The sequence below is a fragment of the Neomonachus schauinslandi genome, chromosome 9, assembly GCF_002201575.2.
Source record: "Neomonachus schauinslandi chromosome 9, ASM220157v2, whole genome shotgun sequence".
In the NCBI taxonomy this organism is placed as follows: domain Eukaryota; kingdom Metazoa; phylum Chordata; class Mammalia; order Carnivora; family Phocidae; genus Neomonachus; species Neomonachus schauinslandi.
The window spans coordinates 81414720-81436268 of NC_058411.1; the positions used below are offsets into that span (position 1 = coordinate 81414720).

Here is a 21549-nt window from a genome sequence, read left to right on the forward strand (position 1 = left end):
TCTCTCTCTGACTTATTTCACTTAGCATAATGCCCTCAAGGTCCATCCAAGTTGTTGCAAATGGTAAAATTTCCTGCTTTTTGATGGCTAATAGAACACTGTATAGCAGGGGAGGCTCAGATGGTTAAACATCTGCCTTTGGCTCAGGTCATGATCCCAGGGTCCTGGGATCAAGTCCCATATCGGGCTCCCTACTCAGCGGGGAGCCTGCTTCTCCCTCTGCCTCTGCCTCTCTCTCTCTGTCTCTCATGAATAAATAAATAATATCTAAAAAAAAATAGAACACTGTATACATGTACCATGTTTTCTTTGTCTATTCATCTATTGATGGACACTTAAGTTGCTTCCACTTAAGTGGAAGCAATGCTGCAATGAACCTGGGGGTGCACATATCTTTTCCAATTAGTGTCTTCGTTTTCTTTGAATAAACACCCAGAACTGGAATTTCTAGATCCTGTGGTAGTTCTAGTTTTAATTTTTTTTGTTTTTTGGGTTTTTTTTTAAGATTTTACTTATTTATTTGAGAGAGAGAATGAGAGCGAGAGAGAGAGAGAGAGAGAGAGCACATGAGAGGGGGGAGGGTCAGAGGGAGAAGCAGACTCCCCGCCGAGCAGGGAGCCCGACGCGGGACTCGATCCCAGGACTCCAGGATCACGACCCGAGCCGAAGGCAGTCGCTCAACCAACTGAGCCACCCAGGCGCCCCTAGTTTTAATTTTTTGAGGAACCTCCATACTGTCTTCCATAGTGGCTGCCCCAATTCACATTTCTACCAACAGTACATGACGGTTTCCTTCTCTCCACATCCTCACCAACGCTCGTTATTTCTTATTTTTTTGATACTAGCCATTCTGACAGGTGTGAGGTAATCTCCCATTGGGGTTTTGATTTGCATTTCCCTGATAATGGGTGATGTTGAGCATCTTTTCACATACCTGTTGGCCATCCGTACATCTTCTTTGGAAAAATGTCCATTCAGATCTGCTGCCCATTTTTTTAACAGGCTTGGGTTTTTTCTCCTTCTTCCAACTTAACTAGCCTTAAGCTTTTCTTTATCACCCCCTTCCCTAACCCCAGCCTCATGGATCTCTTCCAGACTCAATACTCACTAGGGGAAGGCTCAGGGGTCAGGAAGGACCATGGGCATAGCTCAGAGGCTGATCTTAGCTGAACATTTGTGGTAGAAGTAGAAGCCAACAAAAATGGGTGACTCGAGAGGTACAAGGGGTTGGGGCTGTTGTATTAGGTGTGTGTGTGTGTGTGTGTGTGTGTGTGTATGAACATTTGTGCTTGCATGTTCAGCAACCATACGAGTACCAGAGCACCCTGATGTCAGGTATTTGGTCCTTTTGTCATATACTATAGTCTGACTTGGGGGTCAGAAGAAATAATGAATGTATTGTGTGTGCACAAGGTCCATTCTGGGGTTGTGCATTGTGACCTGTGTGTCAACCCCAAGCAAGCCAGCCTTGGCACCAGAGCACATCAGCAGCTCCATCCAATGCAAGTACACCCGTTGGAGAATGGCAAACTGGCTCAGACCCCAAGCCTGCCACAACTTCCAACCCTGGTGGGGGGAGGAGGTAGAAACAAGCAGCTAGGGCCCTGGAAGGCTTTCCATTCACTTGTGCTGAGTCCCCCAGAGGCCCTTACAACCCCATCCTGCTCTTCTCTGCTCTGGGTACACTGCTGTCTTCAAGCCTCCCTCTCCCACGTTTATGCCAGGTGTCTACACAGGGACAAGAATCTATAGGGACTGGGTACCATGGCCAGGCACATGGTAGGCACATGTGAATAAGTAACGTGACTGGCCTTGACCAAGTGGAATTGAGTTAACATGGGACTGGGAGTCTGGGGGTGGTTCTGAGGGTCAAGTGTGAGGATGTGGAGTTCGGGGGCCAATGCCTGATACTTTTATGTCCCTGTCTACCCATCATGTGGGTGAACCCACTGTGTGCATTCAGCACCCATGCCTGGCACCTACTTCGTGCCCAGCTCCATACTGGGTACCAAGCTAAGCCAGAGGGAGTGCTTTTATCCCTTGAAGGGGCTGTATGTATACATCCCTGGGAAGGAAGAAGGAGAGACTGAGATTTAGATCACAGCCAACTAAACTTGGCCTGTTGAACCACAGGTGGTCCTTTTGTCCCTCCCAGTGCTTGGCTGATACAGATGGATCCAGGTAAGTGCTGTAGCTGGGAGGCTGTGGGGTGAAGAAGGAAGAGGAGAGGTGCAGGCAGAGGTCATCAGCCGTATCTACTGCAGGCCAAGAACGTGTGTTTGTGTGAAGGTGGCAGAGGGTTCTAAAAGGAAAACAATCTCTTAGATTTTGTAGAACACTTGACAGTTTAGGAAACATGCTCATACATCCTTCATCTCACTAGGTCTTCACCCTCAAGAGTAAAACAGGGTGCTTCTCCCATCGTACCCATGAGGCCCAGGGAAATTAGAAGCCATGCTCAGGATGAGGCTGTGGAGATGTGGAGGGCCTGGAGCCCAGAACTCAGCTCTTGGCAGCTGTGCCCTTGGCTCCCCTCAAAAGGAACAAAAGACTATCCTGGCCCTCAAGAAATAGCAATCTCATCGAGCAGATGACTCCCACCAACGGAGCACTTCAGAATGCCCAGGACCCCTCTGACTGGTTGTTGCAGAATGAGTGAGCCCACTGGACCCACCGTAGCAAGTGGAGCAGCAGGATGGCCCAGTATAAGCACGCTTTCTGTAGGAAGGCACACAGAACAGAGCAAGAAAGATGTCCAAGTGGCAGGAGACATGAGCAAAAGCTAAGAGTTGGGACCAGAAGGTCATAAGCAGGAACCCACAAACAGCTGAGGGTCTGAGCAGAGATTGGGTGGGAAAAGTAGGTTTTGGGAGAGGGGGTGCATGGGGAGGCAGGGTAAGGACTGTCTGGAGGTGGAAGCAGAAGAATCCGATTTGCCACCATGGAATGCCTCCTTTAACATCATGGAATTTGGCCAAGGTTGAGAGGGCAGACAGCCCACAGGCTGGGGATGAGAACCCACACTCCTTGACTTTGCCCCACCCTGGAGGATTCAGTCAGCTCTTGAGCAAACAGGGATGCACAACTGAGCTTTGTACTGACTTTCAATATATCTGTATCTATTGTTGAGAGAAGCAATGATGGTCAGGCAAGTGACCAAGTCTGAAGAGCCTTTGAGGGGCTTGGCGGTGGGGGTGGGGCAGGGTTTGGTGGCCACAAAATGGGGCCACAGGGACAGGACAGGTATCTCACTGCAGAACCAAATGACCAAAGCTACTTCTTTTTCTCCTTTCCTCTCCCACAGGTCCAAGGGTAGGAAAGCTCTCCAGCTGTCTCCGTATCTCCTCCCCGCTGCCATGTCCTCCAGACTTCCAGGCCCCTTCCTTGACCTTCAGGGAGCAGCCATGACCTTCGTGAAATGAAAAGTGGGGAGCAGGCTTGGCCATCAGCCCCATGGGCAGGCAGGCAGGGGCACCACAGTGCTCCTCCACCCCCTGCCGGCTGCAGCCTTCTCCTCGGCTCCTCTCCTGTTTTCCCATCTGTCTCTCCGGCTTCCTCACACTCCCTCCCTGTCTCAGCCTCTCTCCTGCTGCTTCCCCGCCTGTTCCATGCTTCTTTGCTTTCCTGGCTACCCCCACAGCCTCCCTGGATGGCTGGCTTGCTCCCAAACCCCAACCTCACTGCAGGACCCCAGTGACCTGCCTCTGCCAGAGAAGGGAGGCTGCCCACCCCCCTCCCCTCCTTGGCTCCCACCAGCAGACCCAGCTCCTAGGCCTGGAACTGGCCCCACCCCAAAGACAGTCGTAGAAGGAAATGCGGGCAGGGTGCGAAGTGGCTGTTCACAGGCATCACTGAGCCTGGACGAGGAAGGGGCTGCTCTGAAATGGTCACAGGAAGGCCCCCGAGCCCTGGAGCCTGCCTCTTCCTTTCCCATGCCAAGCCCGGAGGCAGAAGCCGTCTGGGGATAGGGGCATAGCCCCACCCCCGCTCCCGCAGGGCTCCAGGCCCCCAGTGCCCCAGCACCAGAAGCAAGGTGGTTGGTGTCTCTCTTCTCTTCCTTGGGCTTGTGGCAAGAGGCAAAGAAACTCCTCTGGCCTTGGGGCCTCAGGAATTGTTCCAGCAAAGACAGAAGCTTAAGCCACACTCTTTCCGGCCTCTTCTGGCTGAGGCAATAAAGGCTTGATTTTACTATTTTTATTCTTCCTGGTTTCTTGAGTCTAGCACCTGCTCGGGGACAGGCGTGGGCTCACACACGCTCCCACCGTCACACATACACAAGCACGCACATGCGCCGACATGTGTATATCTGTGTGCACAGCAGGCAGATGTGCGTACATCTGTGTACCCGTGCATGCGGTGGCACCCACCTGTGCACAGACAGGTAGAAATATTTGCATGCAAATGGAGCACACACCCGTGTACCTACACACACACACACACTCACATAGAGAACATGTACATCCTCACCTTGCCACCTACTTTGGGTCTCCTCCCACCCTCTAGCTACCCTCCTCCTTCTCCTCCTCCTCCTCCTCCTCCTCCTCCTCCTCCTCCTTCTCCTCCTTGGCTCCTGCATCTCCCCTAACCCTGCCTCTTGTCTCCTCCTTGCTCCTGGCCCTCAGTGAGCTCCTTTATAGCCGCCCCCAGCCCCACCCTCACTTGTGAGTAGTCAGCCTGCAGTTCCTAGGCTGGCAAAGTCTCAAATGACTCTGTAAGGGTTCCTGGGTGAGAAAAGGGAGAAGATGAGATAATTCTGCTCCTTAGTTACAGAAATAAACCAAGGTCCAGGGAGTAGGAGTCATTTCTTGGCTCAAGGAATGGAAATCAATGAATCTAGGTTCTTCCCCTTTTGTCTACTCAGTGCTCTGGCTTCATCGCTTGCTGTCCCTGCCTCCCAGCCCTCCACCACCATCCCCTGCTAGTGCCTGGGAATCCAGAATCCTCTACAACAGAAGGTGGAGGGAAGGGGGAAAGAAGAGGAAAGTTGATCTCAGGCAAGACTGGCACAGACCTCTGACTCTAATACTGTTCATTTGGCTTTCCACAGGGACATGGCCATGGTGGTGGCCATCCCCCAGGACCCAGTCGGCACCCCCCTGGCCATGGTCCAGGTCATGGTTCTGGAGGGAAACCACCCCCAGGGCCCTGTGGGCACTGCCCTGGTCCACCTCACTAAGGAAGCAGAAGAAAGAGGATGCAAGAATGGAGAGCCTGAGTTGGGTTGCCCTGCTGACCTGGCATGGAGCCTGAAGCAGAATCTTCTCTTCCTAATAAACAGCCTCCCAGAGGCCCTATTTTACTCTTAAAGAGCCTATCTTCCTTCATATCCAACTTGGTACCCAGGGGCCGTGGTGGTCCCTGAGTTCCCTAATTATAAAAATGAGCACCTAGCCAGGCATTCTCAGAAGCTTGACTCAGTGGTGCCCTTAGCACATGGTTGTATAAGACCACGGCTCCTTTCCTTTTCACCTCTGCTCTCTCCCATCAAACAGCCTCAACTGTGTCCTCATCACTTTAACCCTATCACATACACCAAGACCTGATGGGCCTCTCAAGGTTCCATCTAGATGCCTCACTCTACACATCAAAAGCCTTCAATGGATCCCTACTGTCCAGATGTATTTCTCACCATTCCCTAAAAAGACACTGAACGTTCCAGCCTCCTTAACTTTGCTTATTTCACTACCACCACCACCATCCCTTCCCCACCTCCAGCCAGCTTCCCTCCCATATTGAAACTCCACCATCAATATGAAGCCTTCCCTAAAGCGCATTATGAAGAGAGAGGTCCTCTTCACTCTTCTCTGTAGCTTATATCAACCATCACATGGGCCTGACCACACCCTACCCAGTTGGCACCAGTTTATGGGCTGGCCTTTTATATTTCCAGCCAAACTGTAAGCTACTCAGACAGGCCCACCACTTCTACACCTACCTCTAGATTCTCCCACCTAGTGACCTATGCCTTGCGTAGAGTGACATTTGCACACAGTGTAGGGATACCTATATCCTCAATGCTTGTAGGTTCTGACTCTCTCCCCAGCCCCATTCCTCAGCCATGGCACCTTCCTGCACATTCAGCCAGCATGCTTGCTGTGAAACCCTTTCCAACCAAATCCCACATCTGGAACCCTCTCCACTCCCCAACTCCCAGGCCTCTCACATCACCAGGCCTGTCCATCACCATCAGACAGGCCATGTCCCTGTCTATTCTAGCCCTCTACCTGGGCCTGTCCCAGGCCCATCACCCCCTCCCCTCCCTCATAGCCATTCCCTGATGGTGGAGCAGCAAGTGTCTTAAAGTGAGTGGCTATTTGGTACCTCCGAGGCTGAGGTGGGGTGATTATAAGAAAAAGAGCTGCGAATTCTCTCTTCTCCCTCTCCCCCACGCCGCATACTCCACACTTCAATAACAGAAACCAGGCTCCAGGTCTGAGGGGTGCAAACCCAGGTCCAGGTCCAGACAAATGTGAAGACGGACCCAACCTGAACAGTGCCTGGTCCCATTGGGGAGGTGGGGGTTGCTGAGCAAAGCCGAGAGAAATGTGGGACTTAAGTCGCCCGACCTCTCAACCCTTCGGCTTCCTACACAGTGAAGTGCGGGTGTGGGAGTTTCTCCCTCTTTCCGGCTGGAAGAGTGCGTTTTAAGTAGTGATGCTCTCTGCACGGTGCCTGGAGTCGCGCTTCCTGGTCCCTTACGGGAAGATCGATGTCCCCCTGGGAACGGCCAATGTGCGGACTACAGCCAGCCGGCCGGACTCCTAACAGCAGCTCTCAGACCTGGCCTGGGTAGAGGGGCCCACCACTACCGGCCCCGGGGTCTTAAAGACAGCAAGTCTCCAGCGCTAGGCAGCCGCGCCGCAAGAAGCCTCTGTCCCCGCCCCCCCGATGCCGCGCCCATTGGCTGGGCTTCTTGTTGGCCCCGCCCAGCGATCTGTCCGACTGGCGCTGACGCATGCGCGGGAGCCCGCCGCCGCCACGGCTTCAGCACCAGCGCCCGGACAGCGGTGCCGCCCACGGGCATGGACGCCGGCAGCGGCAGCGGCAGCAGCGGTCCGGCTCCCGGCCTGGGTCCGGAAGGGGAGCAGCGGCCCAAGGGGGAGACTTTGGCCCCAGACGGCAGCTCCCCGGACAGGTAGGGCGGACCTCTCCGCAGACCCAGCTCGCAGACCTTCCCAGCACCCCCGCCCCAGGTATCCCGGTAGCCGCCATATGTCTCCCTCATTCATTCCTCAGCCCCTCCCAGAGCCCCTTCCAGCGCCTCCGAGCTACCGGCCCCCTGGCCACGCCCTCATTCTGCTGGGTCAATTTTCTCCTCCCTGATACCCCCTACTGTCAGTCCCCATCGCCCTCACTGCCCGAATACCTGCCCCATCCACTGTTCCTACCTTACCTCTAGGGCCGGGGATTCCTCCGACCCTTCGGCCTCCTGAGCCCCTCCCTCTAGGCCCTGCCCCCGCATCTTCTTAGTAAGCCCCAAGCCCGCGGAGACCTCAGTCTGGGTTCCAGCATGTCAGTATGCTTGAAGGTGCGCGTGTGGCATAGACGGGAGGATCCCCCAGGTGTGTGTCCGGGGGAGGGCAGACAGTCGCCGCCACGCCAGGAACTGTCTTTGTCCATCACCATCAGTCTCCAGTCTGCCTCCATAGCTGGCTGCACACGTGTCGGCTTGAGTCCCCGCGTGTGGCGACTACCAGCACACTCGCTGGAGGCGCAAGGGTGGGCAGGCTCTGAGGCTCAGGCTGCGGTCAGTACCATCCCTGAAGGAGTCCCAGGCTGGCAGGACAAGAGGAGCACCTTCTCACTGAGGGCCCAGATCTCAGTACCTCTCCTCCACCTTCCTCCACCATATGTGTGAGGGAACAGCCCAGCCAGGTAGCAGTATGGCGCAATTTCTGTGCCCTGCCTGGTCTGCCACCCTCAGAATCCCTCCTCTGACATGACACTGCCTCTCTCTCTCCTGCCTGGACTAAAATAAGGCATTCTCTGGGGGCAAAAAGCAGAGGTGGACATACACTGCCCCAGTTAAAATGTACGTTCTGCACCTCAGAGCAAAGAGGAGGCCCCACAAGTAGAGAAAAATGTTTTCTTCCCTTTACTGCTAACACATCAGCCTGGATAGATTTAGCCACCTTTCACTCTGAAAGGCACAGAGCTTTCTTCAAGGGAGTGAGACACAGGATGGATGTGTTCCCTGGACCAGGGAGCTGCCTGGGACTATTGCCTGACCAAAGAGCCAAGGATGGACAGAGCAGGGACAGGACAGGCCAGGGTGGGGACCTGGGGCCAGGGGTATCCCTAGAAGGGGCTGGAGAGTCATTTGCTGCCTTGGATATTTCATCAAGGATAAGCCTTGTCTGGTCTGATCATTTCCCCTGCACATTCTTGGGCACAGGAACCACTTGTTCTCTTTCAGCAACTCCTTGGGACCTCTGGCCTCTCTCTGCATTTCTCCAGAGACCCTGGACACTAATCAGGCAAAGGGACACAGTTCAATTCAAGAAACACAAATATGTTCCTGCTGAGCTAAGTAGTACTCTGGAGTTAAGATACGCAGCGAATAAAACAGTGTGCTGTTTGCGTGTAAGCACACCCATGGTCCTTTACTAATTCATTGACTCCAGAGCAATTTGAAATAGTTCATTCACTGTGTTTTTAAAATTACCTTTTTATTTTCCTAGTGGCATGAACTTCTCCCTCATCTGCCTTGGCCACTCTGCGGGATCACATGGATGGCCATATGGCTATGTGTCTGTGGGCCTGGGGGTGCCGTTAATGCGCATGTACATTCACCTCTTATGATTCTCCCAAGTGGGGGCTGTGGGGGGGGGGCTGTCAGCCAGGCCCTGGCTGCTTTAGCTTTGGCCTCTTGAGGAAGCCCTGTGTCACCACTTTCCATCCCCCTGCCTGCCTGGCCCAGTCACTTGGGTTACAGGCCAGCCTAGGAGGTTGCTCACCCTTGTCAGAGCCGTGGAACTGAGGGGGTGAGAATGAATGCCTCTTGGGGCTGCAAGGCCAGGGGTGTTTAACCTGTATTACTACTAGGTCTCTGGAAAACCGAGGGCAGCGGGGCCTGGCAGGAGAAAGCTTTTATTCTCAGAAGAGGTTGGCTCTTCTCCTCGGGAGGGTTGAGACCAAGGCCCAGTTCTATAGCTAGAATGTGAAGGATTTCAAATTCTGCCACATTGACAATGATGGGCACTGTCAAGAAGGATGAGATTTGGGAGCAGCTGATCGTAGGTCTCTGGAGAGGGATGAGAGGGGTTGAGAAGAAAGGGCTGGGGCCAGGGAGACCCCAGTAGAAGCAAACCAACAGTAGAGGCTGGAATCCCCCTGGAACAGAAGCCAGCTCAAGAACAGAGCAGGCTTATGAGCTTTGGCAGACTGGTTAAGGGGAAGTGCTCCCTTTCTCCTCCAGCAGCCCCATAGTGCTAGCTACCCTTAATGGAAAAAAAAAAACCAAAACATTCCAAGTGGGGCAGGGGGAGCCTGGCTCTAGGAAAAGCCCAGTACTCAGTGAGTGCTCTAAGGCCATGGGCAGCTGGACTAGACACCCTGGCTGCCCCACCCTCCTGAGCCCTGGAATGCAGGCTTTGCTCTAAGGGGGAGACCAAGGGGCGCCTGGCTGGCTCAGTCAGTGGAACACGTGACTCTTAATCTCGGGGTTGTGAGTTTGAGCCCCACATAGAGTGTAGAGATTACTTTTAAAAAAAAATCTTGGGGCACCTGGGTGCCTGAGTCAGTTAAACATGCGACTCTTGATCTCATCTCGGGTCTTGATCTCAGGGTCGTGAGGTCAAGGCCCATCTTGGGCTCCATACTGGGCATGGGGAGCCTGCTTAAAAAAAATAAAAAACTAAAATTAAAAATTAAGTCTTGGGACGCCTGTGTGGCTCAGTTAAGCATCCAACTCTTGATTTCGGCTCAGGTCATGATCTCAAAGTTATGAGATCAAGCCCTGCATGGGGCTCAGCACTGGGTGTGGGGCCTGCTTAAGATTCCCTCTCTCCCTCTGCCTCTGTCCCTCTCTCCCCATGATGCACGTGCGCTCTTTCTCAAAAAAATAAAATATAAAATAAAACCTTTAAAAAATAATAAATTAAGGGGAGACCAAGACTAATGGGTCATTTTCATGCCTTCAGGATAACCCAGACCAAGAGTGGTGCCCAACATGTGATAGGAGCTCGAAAGAGACCTGCAAGGGGCGCCTGGGTGGCTCAGTCGGTTAAGCATCTGCCTTTGGCTCAGGTCATGATTCCCAGGGTCCTGGGATCAAGATCTGCATCAGGCTCCTTGCTCCGTGGGGAGCCTGCTTCTCCCTCTCCCACTCCCCCTGCTTGTGTTCCTTCTCGCTCTCTGTCTCTCTCTGTCAAATAAATAAATAAAATCTTAAAAAAAAAAAAAAGACCTGCAGAATAAAAACTTTAAAGAAGTAAATGTCAACACTTATGCACATAAACCCAGGGCATTTATCCAGCTTCAGATGACAGAGCCGGGAGCCCCCCTCCAGTGCTCCCCCATTTTGCCCTCGGCATGAAGGTCGTGCTTTCCCAGACTGCTATGCCAGCCAGCCATCCTTCCGTGAGGAGGAGGAAGAGCTTGCTCTTCTTCCCAGTTCCTCTACTTAGTCTCTGGGCAGAACCCAGCGTCCCTGGGCAATGTCTGCTTGTCACCAGGCCAGGACTCTGGCCTCTCCCTGCTGTGGGAGTGCAGCAGGCGGGGCTGAAAGCCAGGGTTGGCACGGCGTAAACCACATAGCTACACAAGTTCTGGCAGGCCAGGTGAGTCCGGTGAATGCAGGGAGGAGACAGGGCTCTGCCAGGGCTTCCCAGCCAAGAACCTCTCTGGGAACACCCCATAGCCATCTACTCCTGTCCCAAGTCTGGTGGTCCTGCCTCCCCCTGCACCCAGGAAGTGGGGCTGGGTCCATGTACTGAGTACGGCCCTCATGAGTAATTTTTTTAAAAATATTTCATTTATTTATTTGAGAGAGAGAGACAGAGATAGCAAGAGAGAGCATGAGTGGGGAGGAGAGGGAGAAGCAGGCTCCCCGATGAGCAGGGAGCCTGATGTGGGGCTTGATCCCAGGACCCCAGGATCATGACCTGAGCTGAAGGCAGATGCTTAACCAACCGAGCCACCCAGGCGCCCCCATCATGAGTAATTTTGAAAGAAGAATCTATTGCTGACTCGCCTTGGTAAGTTCTTTGGGGGTCCCAACTCCCTCTCCCAACTGTGCACACTCTTGCAAAGCAAACCGTCTGCCCCATGGCCCAAGGGTGGTGGAAGGGCAGCACTTGACTCTGCCAAACCTTCCCCAACTACCCCCACCCCTGTCAAAGTTGGGCCTTCCTCCAGGAAGCCCTCTGTGACTTCCTCTCTCACAGCACTCAATATGTTGGACTCCTGTCAATGTCTCCCACCTACTATGAGTGCCTAGAAGACAAAGATGGGCCTTATTCATCTGAGCACCACCATTAGCAGCTTGTCTAGGGCTCAGTATTCACTCAACAAACATCCCCGGGACTCTTCTGAGTGCAAGGCACTGTTCAAGGCCCTCGGGCTACAGAGATGAACAAAGGCACAAGACCCTGCTCTCCCAGAGCTCACATTCCATAGGAGAGGCAGGCAAGAAACATGACAACTGTATAATGTCCGGTTGCAGCAAATGCTGTGAATAAACATAAAGCAGGGTAGGGGGATAGAGAGCTGGCAGGTAGTTATTTAGAAAGGGTAGTCAGGGAAGGCTTCTCTAAGAAGGTAATAGTTGAACTGAGACTAAAGGGAGGCTGTGAGCCATGCAGTTATCTTGGGGAGGAGACCCCAAGCTGAGGGAGGAGAAAGTTCAAAGGCTCTAAGGTGGGAACAAGATTGCAGTAGGTGCTCAATGACTGTCTGCCAAGAGAATAAACAGGTGGCTGCAGCAGAAAGAGCACAGGACTGGGGCTCCTGGGTGGCTCGGTCGGTTAAGCATCTGCCTTCGGCTCAGGTCATGATCCCAGGGTTCTGGGATCCAGCCCCACATCGGGCTCCCTGCTCAACAGGGAGCCTGCTTCTCCCTCTCCCACGCCCTCTGCTTGTGTTCCCTCTCTCTCTGTCTCTCCCTCTGTCAAATAAATAAATAAAATCTTAAAAAATAAATAAATAAAATAAAATCTTAAGGGGCACCTGGGTGGCTCAGTCAGTTAAGCATCTGCCTTCAGCTCAGGTCATGATCCCAGGGTCCTGGGATCCAGCCCGGCATCGGGCTCCTTGCTCAGTGGGGAGCCTGCTTCTCCCTCTGCCTGCCGCTTCCCCTGCTCGTGCTCTCTCTCTCTGTTTCTCTTTCTCTCAAACAAATAAATAAAATCAGAAAGAAGAAAGAAAGAAAGAAAGAAAGAGTGCAGGATTGCAAGTCAGAATGGGTTTAAGGCCCAGCTCTTCTTATCTCCCTGAACCTATTTTCAAATATAGAACAAGGAAAGTATTTCCCCTGTAGGGTTTTGTGAGAAGTACACAAGATCATACACGTAAAAGCACAGTGTCTGGCACGTAGCAGGCTGCCAATAATGTTTTTTGAGTGCATGCACAGGTGAGTGAATGAGACAAGCTACCCAAGAGGTAGGATGGGGATGGACAGCTAGAGGCTGCACCCTCTTCACCTCTCCCCCAGGACTAATAAGAACAACCCCAAGCCTCCGTCTCCTTGTCTCAGACTACTGAACAATGCTGGGGCATGGGGTAGCCCAACACCATTCCCCACCCCCATCACCCTTGTCTCCTCTCTCCCCAGGTCCCAGAGCAAGGCCCCTGAGGCAAGCCCAGAGAAAAGCTGCTGCCCCCACAGAGGCCCCTTGGAAGACCCTTCCAGTTCTTCAGGACCCCCACCAGCAACTTCCACCCTCCAGCCTGTGGGCGCGTCCAGCCCCTTGGCCCCTGCACACTTCACCTATCCCCGGGCACCACAGGAATACCGGGGGGACAGTTCCCTGCCAGGGCTTGGGGACCGGGCAGCTCTGTGCTCCCATGGCTCTAGCCTCAGCCCTTCTCCAGCCCCCTCACAGCGAGATGGGGCCTGGAAGCCACCATCTGTGCAGCACCCTGTGGTCAGTGTCAGGTAAGGAAGGGTCCAGCAGCCTGCAAGCTTCCGTTGGAAGATGGGGCAGGGCTTAAAAGTGGGGTGAGCCCCCCGGGCTCTGGACTCCTTCATTAAGAGGCAGCCCAGGATGTCCCCTGCCTCTGATGGAGGAGGCAGCCTGGATGGACAGGAAGTAAGGGTTGGAGCTTGGGAGTAGAACAGCCTGAAAGGGCTAATACCATCTTGCCCTGTCCCCACACCCTACGTCCCACCGTACAAGATGGCTCTGACAAGCAAGTGTCTTTTCTTCTCTTCCACAGGCAGGAACGGACCTTCCGGATGCCAAAGAGGTAGGCCTGGCCCTCTGGCCCCCTAGGGGTGACTAGGTTGGTGCCGAGTCTGGCCTTACCACCCCTTCCTGGTGACTCCTAAGCTCACTGCGCCCTGCTACCACACCCAACACCAGTTCTAGTGGCTTCTCTTCCTCTTTCCCAGCTATTCCCAGCTGATCGCCGAGTGGCCAGTGGCTGTGCTCCTGCTGTGTCTGGCTGTCACCCTCCTCTGCACCCTGGCTGCCCTGCTGGGGGACCAGCTGCCCGACTTCTCCAAGCCCTTGCTGGTAAGAGGCTAAGGGGAGGGACAGGGACGCCAGACTGGCCACCTCATCTCAATCTGGGGCAGAAAGTTGGAGCAACCCAGCTGGGGGTGGGATGGCAGTGGTGGGCTCTTGACCCCCAGAGTGAGTTGGGGAGATGGCACAGAGGTGATACTCTCGTCCAACAATCCAGAAAGGCAGGCTGGCCTTCCCCGCTCCAAGGACCCAAAGAGGCAGAGCCAAGAAGGGCCAGAAGGAGCACTCCTCCTTCTGCCCGCCTGATCTTCTCTGTTCCCCTCCCTGCAGGGCTTTGAGCCTCGAGACACAGACATTGGGCGCAAGCTAGTGGTCTGGAGAACACTGCAAGCCCTCACGGGCCCCAGGAAGCTGCTTTCTCTTTCCCCAGACCTTGAGCAGAACAGGTAGTGGGTTTCCATCTTTCCACTGTTGAAGGGAATGGGGGAAAGAGAGAGGGCATTGGGTGACCTCCCCAAATGCAGGTCAGAGGGACTTGCTGGGGTCTGCTGGGAAGTGGTGTCTGGCCTCCTCCGAGCCCCCACCCTTTGATGGTGCCTGGCATAGATTTTTCTCTCTACCTCAGCTCAAACGCCCACACCACTCTGAGCCCCACACCCTGGAGCAGTGCCCAGGAGGGCTTAGTCCGGCCTCGAAGGATGGTGGAGCCCCTGGAGGACAGAGGGCCAGAGAGCTTCTTCTGTGGTCCGCCTGGTAAGCAGCAAACTGGCCAGTTCCTACCTTTAATGGTAGTCCCCATCATGCCTACTACAACAGGAGGGCGCAGGAGAACAAATCAGGGCAGACAGAAAGGAAGGAGGCCGGCTGGCCACATTCAAGCCAAGGAAGTTGGGTTATAGTTGGGAGGCTGAGGTAGGACTCAGGTGCTCCAGCCACACAAAGTCAGGCTGGGTGGGGGCGGCGGGACACCGGATCAGGCAGCCAGGCACAGGTCTCAGACTCTTGAGAATCTGAACCTCATATGGCCCTGGGTAAGCGTCTTCCCTCCAGTGGGCCCAGGACCTGATGCCAAAGAGCTGAACTCTGGGGTGTGTGTTGCAGAGAAGAGCTATGCACAGCTGGTGTTCATGTCCACCTCAGCGGGCAGCCTGTGGAACCTGCACGCCATCCATTCCATGTGTCGCATGGAACAGGACCAGGTGAACCGACTGGGGAGGTGCCAGGGGTTGTGAGGTTGGGGGTGGGGGGCGGGCCAGGAACATGAGGGACCTAATCCCCAGGAAATACAGCTAAGCCAGGACTGCCAGGGTGGACTGAGGAAGAGTACTCCTTGCTTAGAAAAGTATTCGAACCCCTGTTGAAAGGTTCCAGATTGGGGTGGGGAAAGAAGAGTCAGCTGTTTTTAGAAAAGCCAAACACAGCCAAGACTACAGAGACTATGCAGAGCTGGGGATTTTCAAAAGGTCCTGAAAAGGAATCTCAAGAGCTGTTGAGCAGGCCCCAGCCCAAGGCCCCCACCTCCATCAACCCAAGCAGTGCCAATCCAATCATGCTAATTGGAGAGCCATATACCCTAACATCTGAAGAAAGGTTTGCTGCTAAAAACAGTGTAAACACCACTGAGTAGCCCAAGGCACTCCACACAAGTGTATCTCAAGTACCAAAAGACACTGGTTAGGAACATGTGCCCTGGAGTCAGATTCCTGAATTCAAGGCCTGTTCTTTCTTTCTTTCTTTCTTTCTTTTAAGATTTTATTTATTTTTTGTCTGAGAGAGAGACAGCAGGGGGAGGAGCAGAAGGAGAGGGACAAGGAGACTCCACGCTGAGCACAGAGCCCCACATGGGGCTGCATCCCATTATCCCGAGATAACAGCCTGCGCCAAAATCAAGAGTTGGGCACTCAGCCAAATGAATCACCCAGGTGCCGCAAGGCCAGTTCTAATACTCCCTAGCTGTGTGACTTGCAGGCACCTTTCTAAACTTCTCAGTGCCTCAGGCTTTGTATATAGAAAATGGGGCAAATAATGGTACTTTTCTCATAAGGATGTTGTGACAATTAAACAAGATAGAATTTGCCGTAAAGACTGGCAATAGAAATCTCTCAATAAATGTTGCTGTTGTCACCATGATCTCAGGCCCAAGGCCCTACCGCCAGTTGATAGCAAAACAGGGCCTCGGAGCCCCAGGCCAGTGCCCTCCAGAGCTACACCAGCTGTTGTGGTGTGTCATGTCAACAGCAGGTGGGAGAGACAAGGAGGCATGAGGTCTGAAAAAGAAATAGCCCTGTCCCTAAGACGGTTTAAGCAGCTCAGTGGACAGAGGTAGGGGGTTGAGGTTTGGCACTGACCCTGACCCTGGAATGTTTTGGTCCCCACTTTTCCCACTGCTGGCTTCCAGTTCCCCGGACCCTTGACCCATCTGTGGCCGACACTGCCCCTTCCACTCCCAGCTGAGGCAGGGCAGAACTGGGGTGTGTGCTGCAGGGGCCCTCAGGTTGAGGCCTCGGGAAGCATTCCTGTGCCACCCCCCACCCCCCCTTTGGTGGAGTCAAGACGTGGCCAGGAACCAAATGCAGATCTGAGACAGGCCTCGGCTGCTGGGCTGTCAGGATACCTCTCCGCCTCCGCCCTCGAGCCTGACGGGAGGTGAGAGGGCCCTGGACAGGGCCCGGGGAACCTGGGCCCCCGCCTTGCCCCTGAGCTCTCTCCCGCCCTGTGTGCCATACAGATCCGCTCCCATAGCCACTTTGGGGCTCTGTGCCAGCGTACGGAAGCCAACAGGTGCTGCCCCAGCTGGTCCCTGGGCAACTACGTGGCCGTGCTCTCCAACCGCTCCTCCTGCCTGGACACTACTCAAGCCGATGCAGCCCGAACGCTGGCCCTTCTGCGGGCCTGCGCCATCTACTACCACCGCGGTGCCCTGGTGCCCTCCTGTCTGGGCCCCGGGCAGGACAAGCCCACGCACTGCGCCCAGGTTCCCACCAAGTGCTCCCGGAGCAGCGCCGTCTACCAACTCCTCCACTTCGTGCTGGACAGGGACTTTCTGAGTCCCCAGACTGCTGACTACCAGGTGCCCTCCCTCAAGTACAGCCTGCTCTTCCTGCCCACTCCAAAGGGGGCCTCCATGATGGGCATCTACCTGGACCGCCTAGCCACGCCCTGGGGGCTCTCTGACAACTACACATCCATCACTGGCATGGACCTGGGCCTCAAGCAGGAGCTGCTGAGGCACTACCTGGCCCAGGACACCGTGTACCCCTTGCTGGCCCTGGCTGCCATCTTCCTCGGCATCGCCCTCTACCTGCGTTCCCTCTTCCTCACCCTCATGGTGCTGCTGGGGGTGCTGGGCTCCCTGCTGGTCGCCTTCTTTCTTTACCGAGTGGCCTTCCGCATGGCCTACTTCCCGTTCGTCAATCTGGCAGCCTTGGTCCTGCTCAGCAGCGTCTGCGCCAACCACACCCTCATCTTCTTCGACCTGTGGCGCCTCAGCAAGAGCCAGCTGCCCTCCGCGGGGCTGGCACAGCGCGTGGGCCGCACCATGCACCACTTCGGCTACCTGCTGCTGGTCTCGGGCCTAACCACAGCCGCCGCCTTCTATGCCAGCTACCTGAGCCGCCTGCCGGCCGTGCGCTGCTTCGCCCTCTACCTGGGCACAGCCGTGCTGGCGCACCTGGCGCTCACGCTGGCCTGGCTGCCCTCCTCCGCCGTGCTCCACGAGCGCTACCTGGCGCGCGGCTGTGCGGCCCGGGCGCAGGGCCCGCGGGGCGGCAGTGCGCCCCGGCGACTGGCGCTGGCCCTGCACCGGCGGCTCCGCGGCCTGCGCAGGGCGGCGGCCGGCACCTCGCGCCTGCTCTTCCAGCGCCTCCTGCCCTGTGGGGTCATCAAGTTCCGCTACATCTGGATCTGCTGGTTCGCCGCGCTGGCGGCCGGGGGCGCCTACATCGCGGGCGTCAGCCCCCGCCTGCGGCTGCCCACCCTGCCGCCGGCGCGCGGCCAGGTCTTCCGGCCTAGCCACCCCTTCGAGCGCTTCGACGCCGAGTACCGCCAGCAGTTCCTGTTTGAGCGGCTGCCTCAGGGCGAGGGCGGCCACATGCCCGTGGTTTTGGTGTGGGGCATCCTGCCCGTGGACACCGGCGACCCGCTGGACCCCCGCAGCGACAGCTCGCTGGTGAGCGACCCCGCCTTCTCGGCCGGTGGTCCCGAGGCCCAGCGCTGGCTGCTGGCCCTCTGCCACGGAGCTCGGAATCAGAGCTTCTTTGGAGCCCAGCCGGAGGGCTGGCCCACACTGTGCTTCGTGGAGGCCCTCCAGCGCTGGGTGCAGAGCCCCGCTTGTGGCCGCCTGGGGCCGGGCCTCTGCTGTGGCCACGCAGGTTTCCCTTGGGCACCGCAGCTTTTCCTGCACTGCCTCAAGATGATGGCTCTGGAGCAAGGCCCCAACAGCACCCGCGACCTAGGACCCCGCTTCAATGCCCACGGCAGCCTGGCCGCCCTGGTTCTGCAGTTCCAGACCAACTTCCAGCATAGTCCGGACTACAGCCAGGCCCACCGCTTCTACACTGAGGTCAGCCACTGGCTGGCGGCCGAGCTGGGCCAGGCACCCGCCGGCCTGCACCGGGGCTGGTTTACCAGTCATCTGGAGCTCTACAGCCTGCAGCACAGCCTGAGCACAGAACCTGCTGTGGTGCTGGGCCTGGCGCTGGCGCTGGCCTTTGCCACGCTGCTGCTGGGCACCTGGAACGTTCCGCTCAGCCTGTTCTCCGTGGCAGCTGTGGCGGGCACTGTCCTGCTCACCGTGGGGCTCCTGGTTCTCCTTGAATGGCAGCTCAACACTGCCGAAGCCCTCTTTCTCTCCGCCTCTGTGGGCCTCTCGGTGGACTTCACCGTCAACTACTGTATCTCCTATCACCTGTGCCCACACCCTGACCGCCTGAGCCGTGTGGCCTTCTCCCTGCGCCAGACCAGCTGTGCCACGGCAGTGGGGGCCGCGGCCCTGTTCGCCGCCGGTGTGCTCATGCTCCCCGCCACAGTGCTGCTCTACCGCAAGCTGGGCATCGTCCTGATGATGGTCAAGTGTGTCAGCTGTGGCTTTGCCAGCTTCTTCTTCCAATCTCTGTGCTGCTTCTTTGGGCCAGAGAAGAACTGTGGGCAGATCCTCTGGCCCTGTGCCCACCTGCCGTGGGACGCTGGAACCGGGGAGCCAAGTGGGGAGAAGGCAGGCCGCCCACGGGCAGGGCCGGTGGGAGGGGTGCCCGGATCCTGCTCGGAACAGTACGAGCTCCAGCCCCTGGCACGGCGCCGGAGCCCCAGCTTTGACACCAGCACGGCCACGAGCAAACTGTCCCACCGGCCCTCAGTGCTCTCTGAGGATCTCCAGCTGCACGATGGCCCCTGCTTCTCCCGGCCCGCACCGGCCCCTGCGTCCCCGCGGGAGCTGTTCCTGGACCACCAGGCCGTCTTCAGCCAGTGCCCAGCCCTGCAGACCTCGTCCCCCTATAAGCAGGCTGGCCGCAGCCCCAAGACCCAAGGCAGGCAGGACTCCCCGGGGCAGAAAGCTGAGCCTGTGCAGGCCTTACCAGAAGCCCCCGCCCACGCTCCCAAAGCCAGGGCTGTGGAGCCTCCCGATTGCCTCTCCTCCTCAGCCAGCACCCTGGAGGGGCTCAGCGTCTCTGATGAGACCTGCCTGAGCGCCTCGGAGCCCAGTGCCCGAGTACCAGATTCTGCGGGTGCCTCCCCAGACGACCTGGACGAAACTGAGCCAACAGTACCCGAGCGGGGCCAGCTGAACGGGAAGCGGGACACCCTGTGGCTGGCACTGAGGGAGACGGTGTACGATCCATCACTGCCTGCCTCCCACCAGAGCAGCTCGTCCTGGAAGGGCCGTGGGGCCCCGGGGGACGGCAGCCCCGTGGTGCTGCCCAACAGCCAGCCAGACCTGCCAGATGTTTGGCTCCGCAGGCCCAGCACCCACACTTCCGGCTACAGTAGCTGAGGGAGGCCCGGGGAGGCCGGACTAGGGTGCAGAGCCTGCCGGAGGTGACAAGGCAGCCCCAGATGGAGCCTGATGGTGTCTCCCCACCTCAGCATGGAGAGGTTTCACCGCCCAGCTGTGGATTTTAAACCCTGCCACATGTGTCAGCCTTGGTCCAGGCTGCCGCTTACTGCCCACATCTGGAGGATTCAGTGGGACGGATCTTTGGAGTGAAAGGTCACAAGCTCATGTCCTGTGACTTGCTGAGCTCTCGTCTGCCCCGTGTAGTGCCAACCAGGACCTCTGGAAGAGGGAAGGCCAGATATGTAGCCCCAGGTATCAGGGGGAGGCTGACCTGGCCCCCATGCTAAGTGGGCGTGAGGGGCCCAGTCCTTGGGACCCTGCACGGTGCCTCACCAACCAAAAGAGCCCTGGGGAACCTCAGCAGCCTCCGGGACCTCACACCTTTCAGGGGCTCTTTATCAGGACACTTCCTTCTCTTTGGGGAGCTTCTCTGGACCAGAATTAGGCTGAGGCCTCTTTCCTGAATGGTGCTACACCCTCATACTCCCCAGTCTGACCAGCAATTTGTCAAGGCTGGGCAAAGATGGCTGCTGGGAACGAAGCAGGGGGAGGAGGGCTGGTCGGTCCCAGAGTGTCTCTAAACCGCAGGATGGTCCCTCGTGGGGAGCTGCTCTGGCACAGAAAGCGTGCTCTCCCCTGTAAACAAACAATAAGAACCCTTTACATCCTGCATCTCTTCCTTTACACAATACTTAACTTGCATACCCATGTCTCCCTGGAACCTCACCGTTTCACTCTGGGGTAGTCTGCAATTAGCCAGGTCCTTTTGCCCCCTGATTTATAGGTAAAGTCATTGAGAATAAGTAAGGTTAAGTGACTGACCCACAGTCACAGAGCTCATAAGTGTGGGAGCGGGCTTCCTGGCTCACTCCACCACTAGAACTCCCACTCTCCTGGCTACATGCCCCAGGGCATTGGCCTGTGGCTAACTTGCTGGTTCACCTTGCAGGTGTCTCTGAGGACACTCCCATCCTTCCCGTCTTCAGACCTCCATCTCCAGACAGAGCGATACTCTGAGCAAGCCCGCAGTTGCTCCAGCCCTGTGCTTCCCTCCAGATCCACTGAGAACCTACCAGCTCTGGGGCATCGTGGCTGAGCCAATTGCCAGGCTCAGGGGCATGCTTCTTCCATGGCCACAGTGTGTGGAGAGCCCCTGCCAGGAGAGGCACAGAGGGCAGTAGAGAATTCAGCTAAGGCGGGAACTCAGGCCGGCCCTTTTTGGGAGTGTGTGAGTCCAAAATTGTTCCCCGGGTCAGGGTCCCCAGCTTCCTATGGACAAGTCTGTCTGGGGGCACTCAGGAGACCAAAAGGTGACTCCCTATCCCCAAAGCAAAGAGTCTCTCTGCAAGGTTTTGTGCCATGTGAGAGCTCCTGGCCCTTGGAGCAAATTTACTTGAATACTTACTCTCATGTGGAACCACAATGAGACAGAAGCATGGAAGGGAAATTGAACATCTGCCCTCGAGGAGCTCACGTGCTAGCTGGGGGAGCAGCTCGCACACATAAGCAGGCACGGATGGGTCACTGATGGCGCCATGACTGTCACCATTCATACTGCTAGAGGTCAAGTACCCAAGATCAGGTAACCAGGAAGGCTTCCCAGAAGGGGAGACAACTTGAGCTGGGCTTCAGAAGTCCAAGTATCTCAGACTGGAAGGGACCTTAATGACCATTTATTCCAGCAGTTTTCAAACTCTGTAGCCTCAGGATCCTTTCTTCAAAGAATCCTTGTGTGAAAACACAGTATGTAAAACAGATAAAAAGCAGCTACTCTGGTGGGTGCTGAGTGGGGGGTGTACAGAGTCAGCTCAGCCTCCCTTTCTACTGTGTCTCTCGGGGCCCCCTCCAGCTCCTGGCAGCTCCACAGAA

The 21549-nt window shown here is 56.1% G+C and overlaps 1 protein-coding gene across 1 annotated transcript; it reads left to right on the forward strand.

The window, feature by feature from the left end:
* The first annotated feature begins 7022 nt into the window (after positions 1 to 7022).
* DISP2 (dispatched RND transporter family member 2) lies at positions 7023 to 19617 on the forward strand. The gene is made up of 8 exons (XM_021695733.2): positions 7023 to 7135; positions 12773 to 13096; positions 13378 to 13407; positions 13553 to 13676; positions 13959 to 14074; positions 14254 to 14381; positions 14730 to 14827; positions 16357 to 19617. The coding sequence occupies exons 1-8, from the start codon at positions 7023 to 7025 to the stop codon at positions 19615 to 19617; spliced, it is 4194 nt and encodes a 1397-aa protein (XP_021551408.2).
* The last annotated feature ends 1932 nt before the right edge of the window (positions 19618 to 21549 follow it).

Bases quoted from the DNA above. Each gene is read 5' to 3' on its own strand.
- DISP2 (XM_021695733.2), top strand. From the start codon at position 7,023: ATGGACGCCGGCAGCGGCAGCGGCAGCAGCGGTCCGGCTCCCGGCCTG. The intron at 13,097-13,377 runs GTAAGGAAGGGT...TCTCTTCCACAG, and splicing joins CACCCTGTGGTCAGTGTCAG to GCAGGAACGGACCTTCCGGA. The intron at 14,828-16,356 runs GTGAACCGACTG...TGTGCCATACAG, and splicing joins GTCGCATGGAACAGGACCAG to ATCCGCTCCCATAGCCACTT.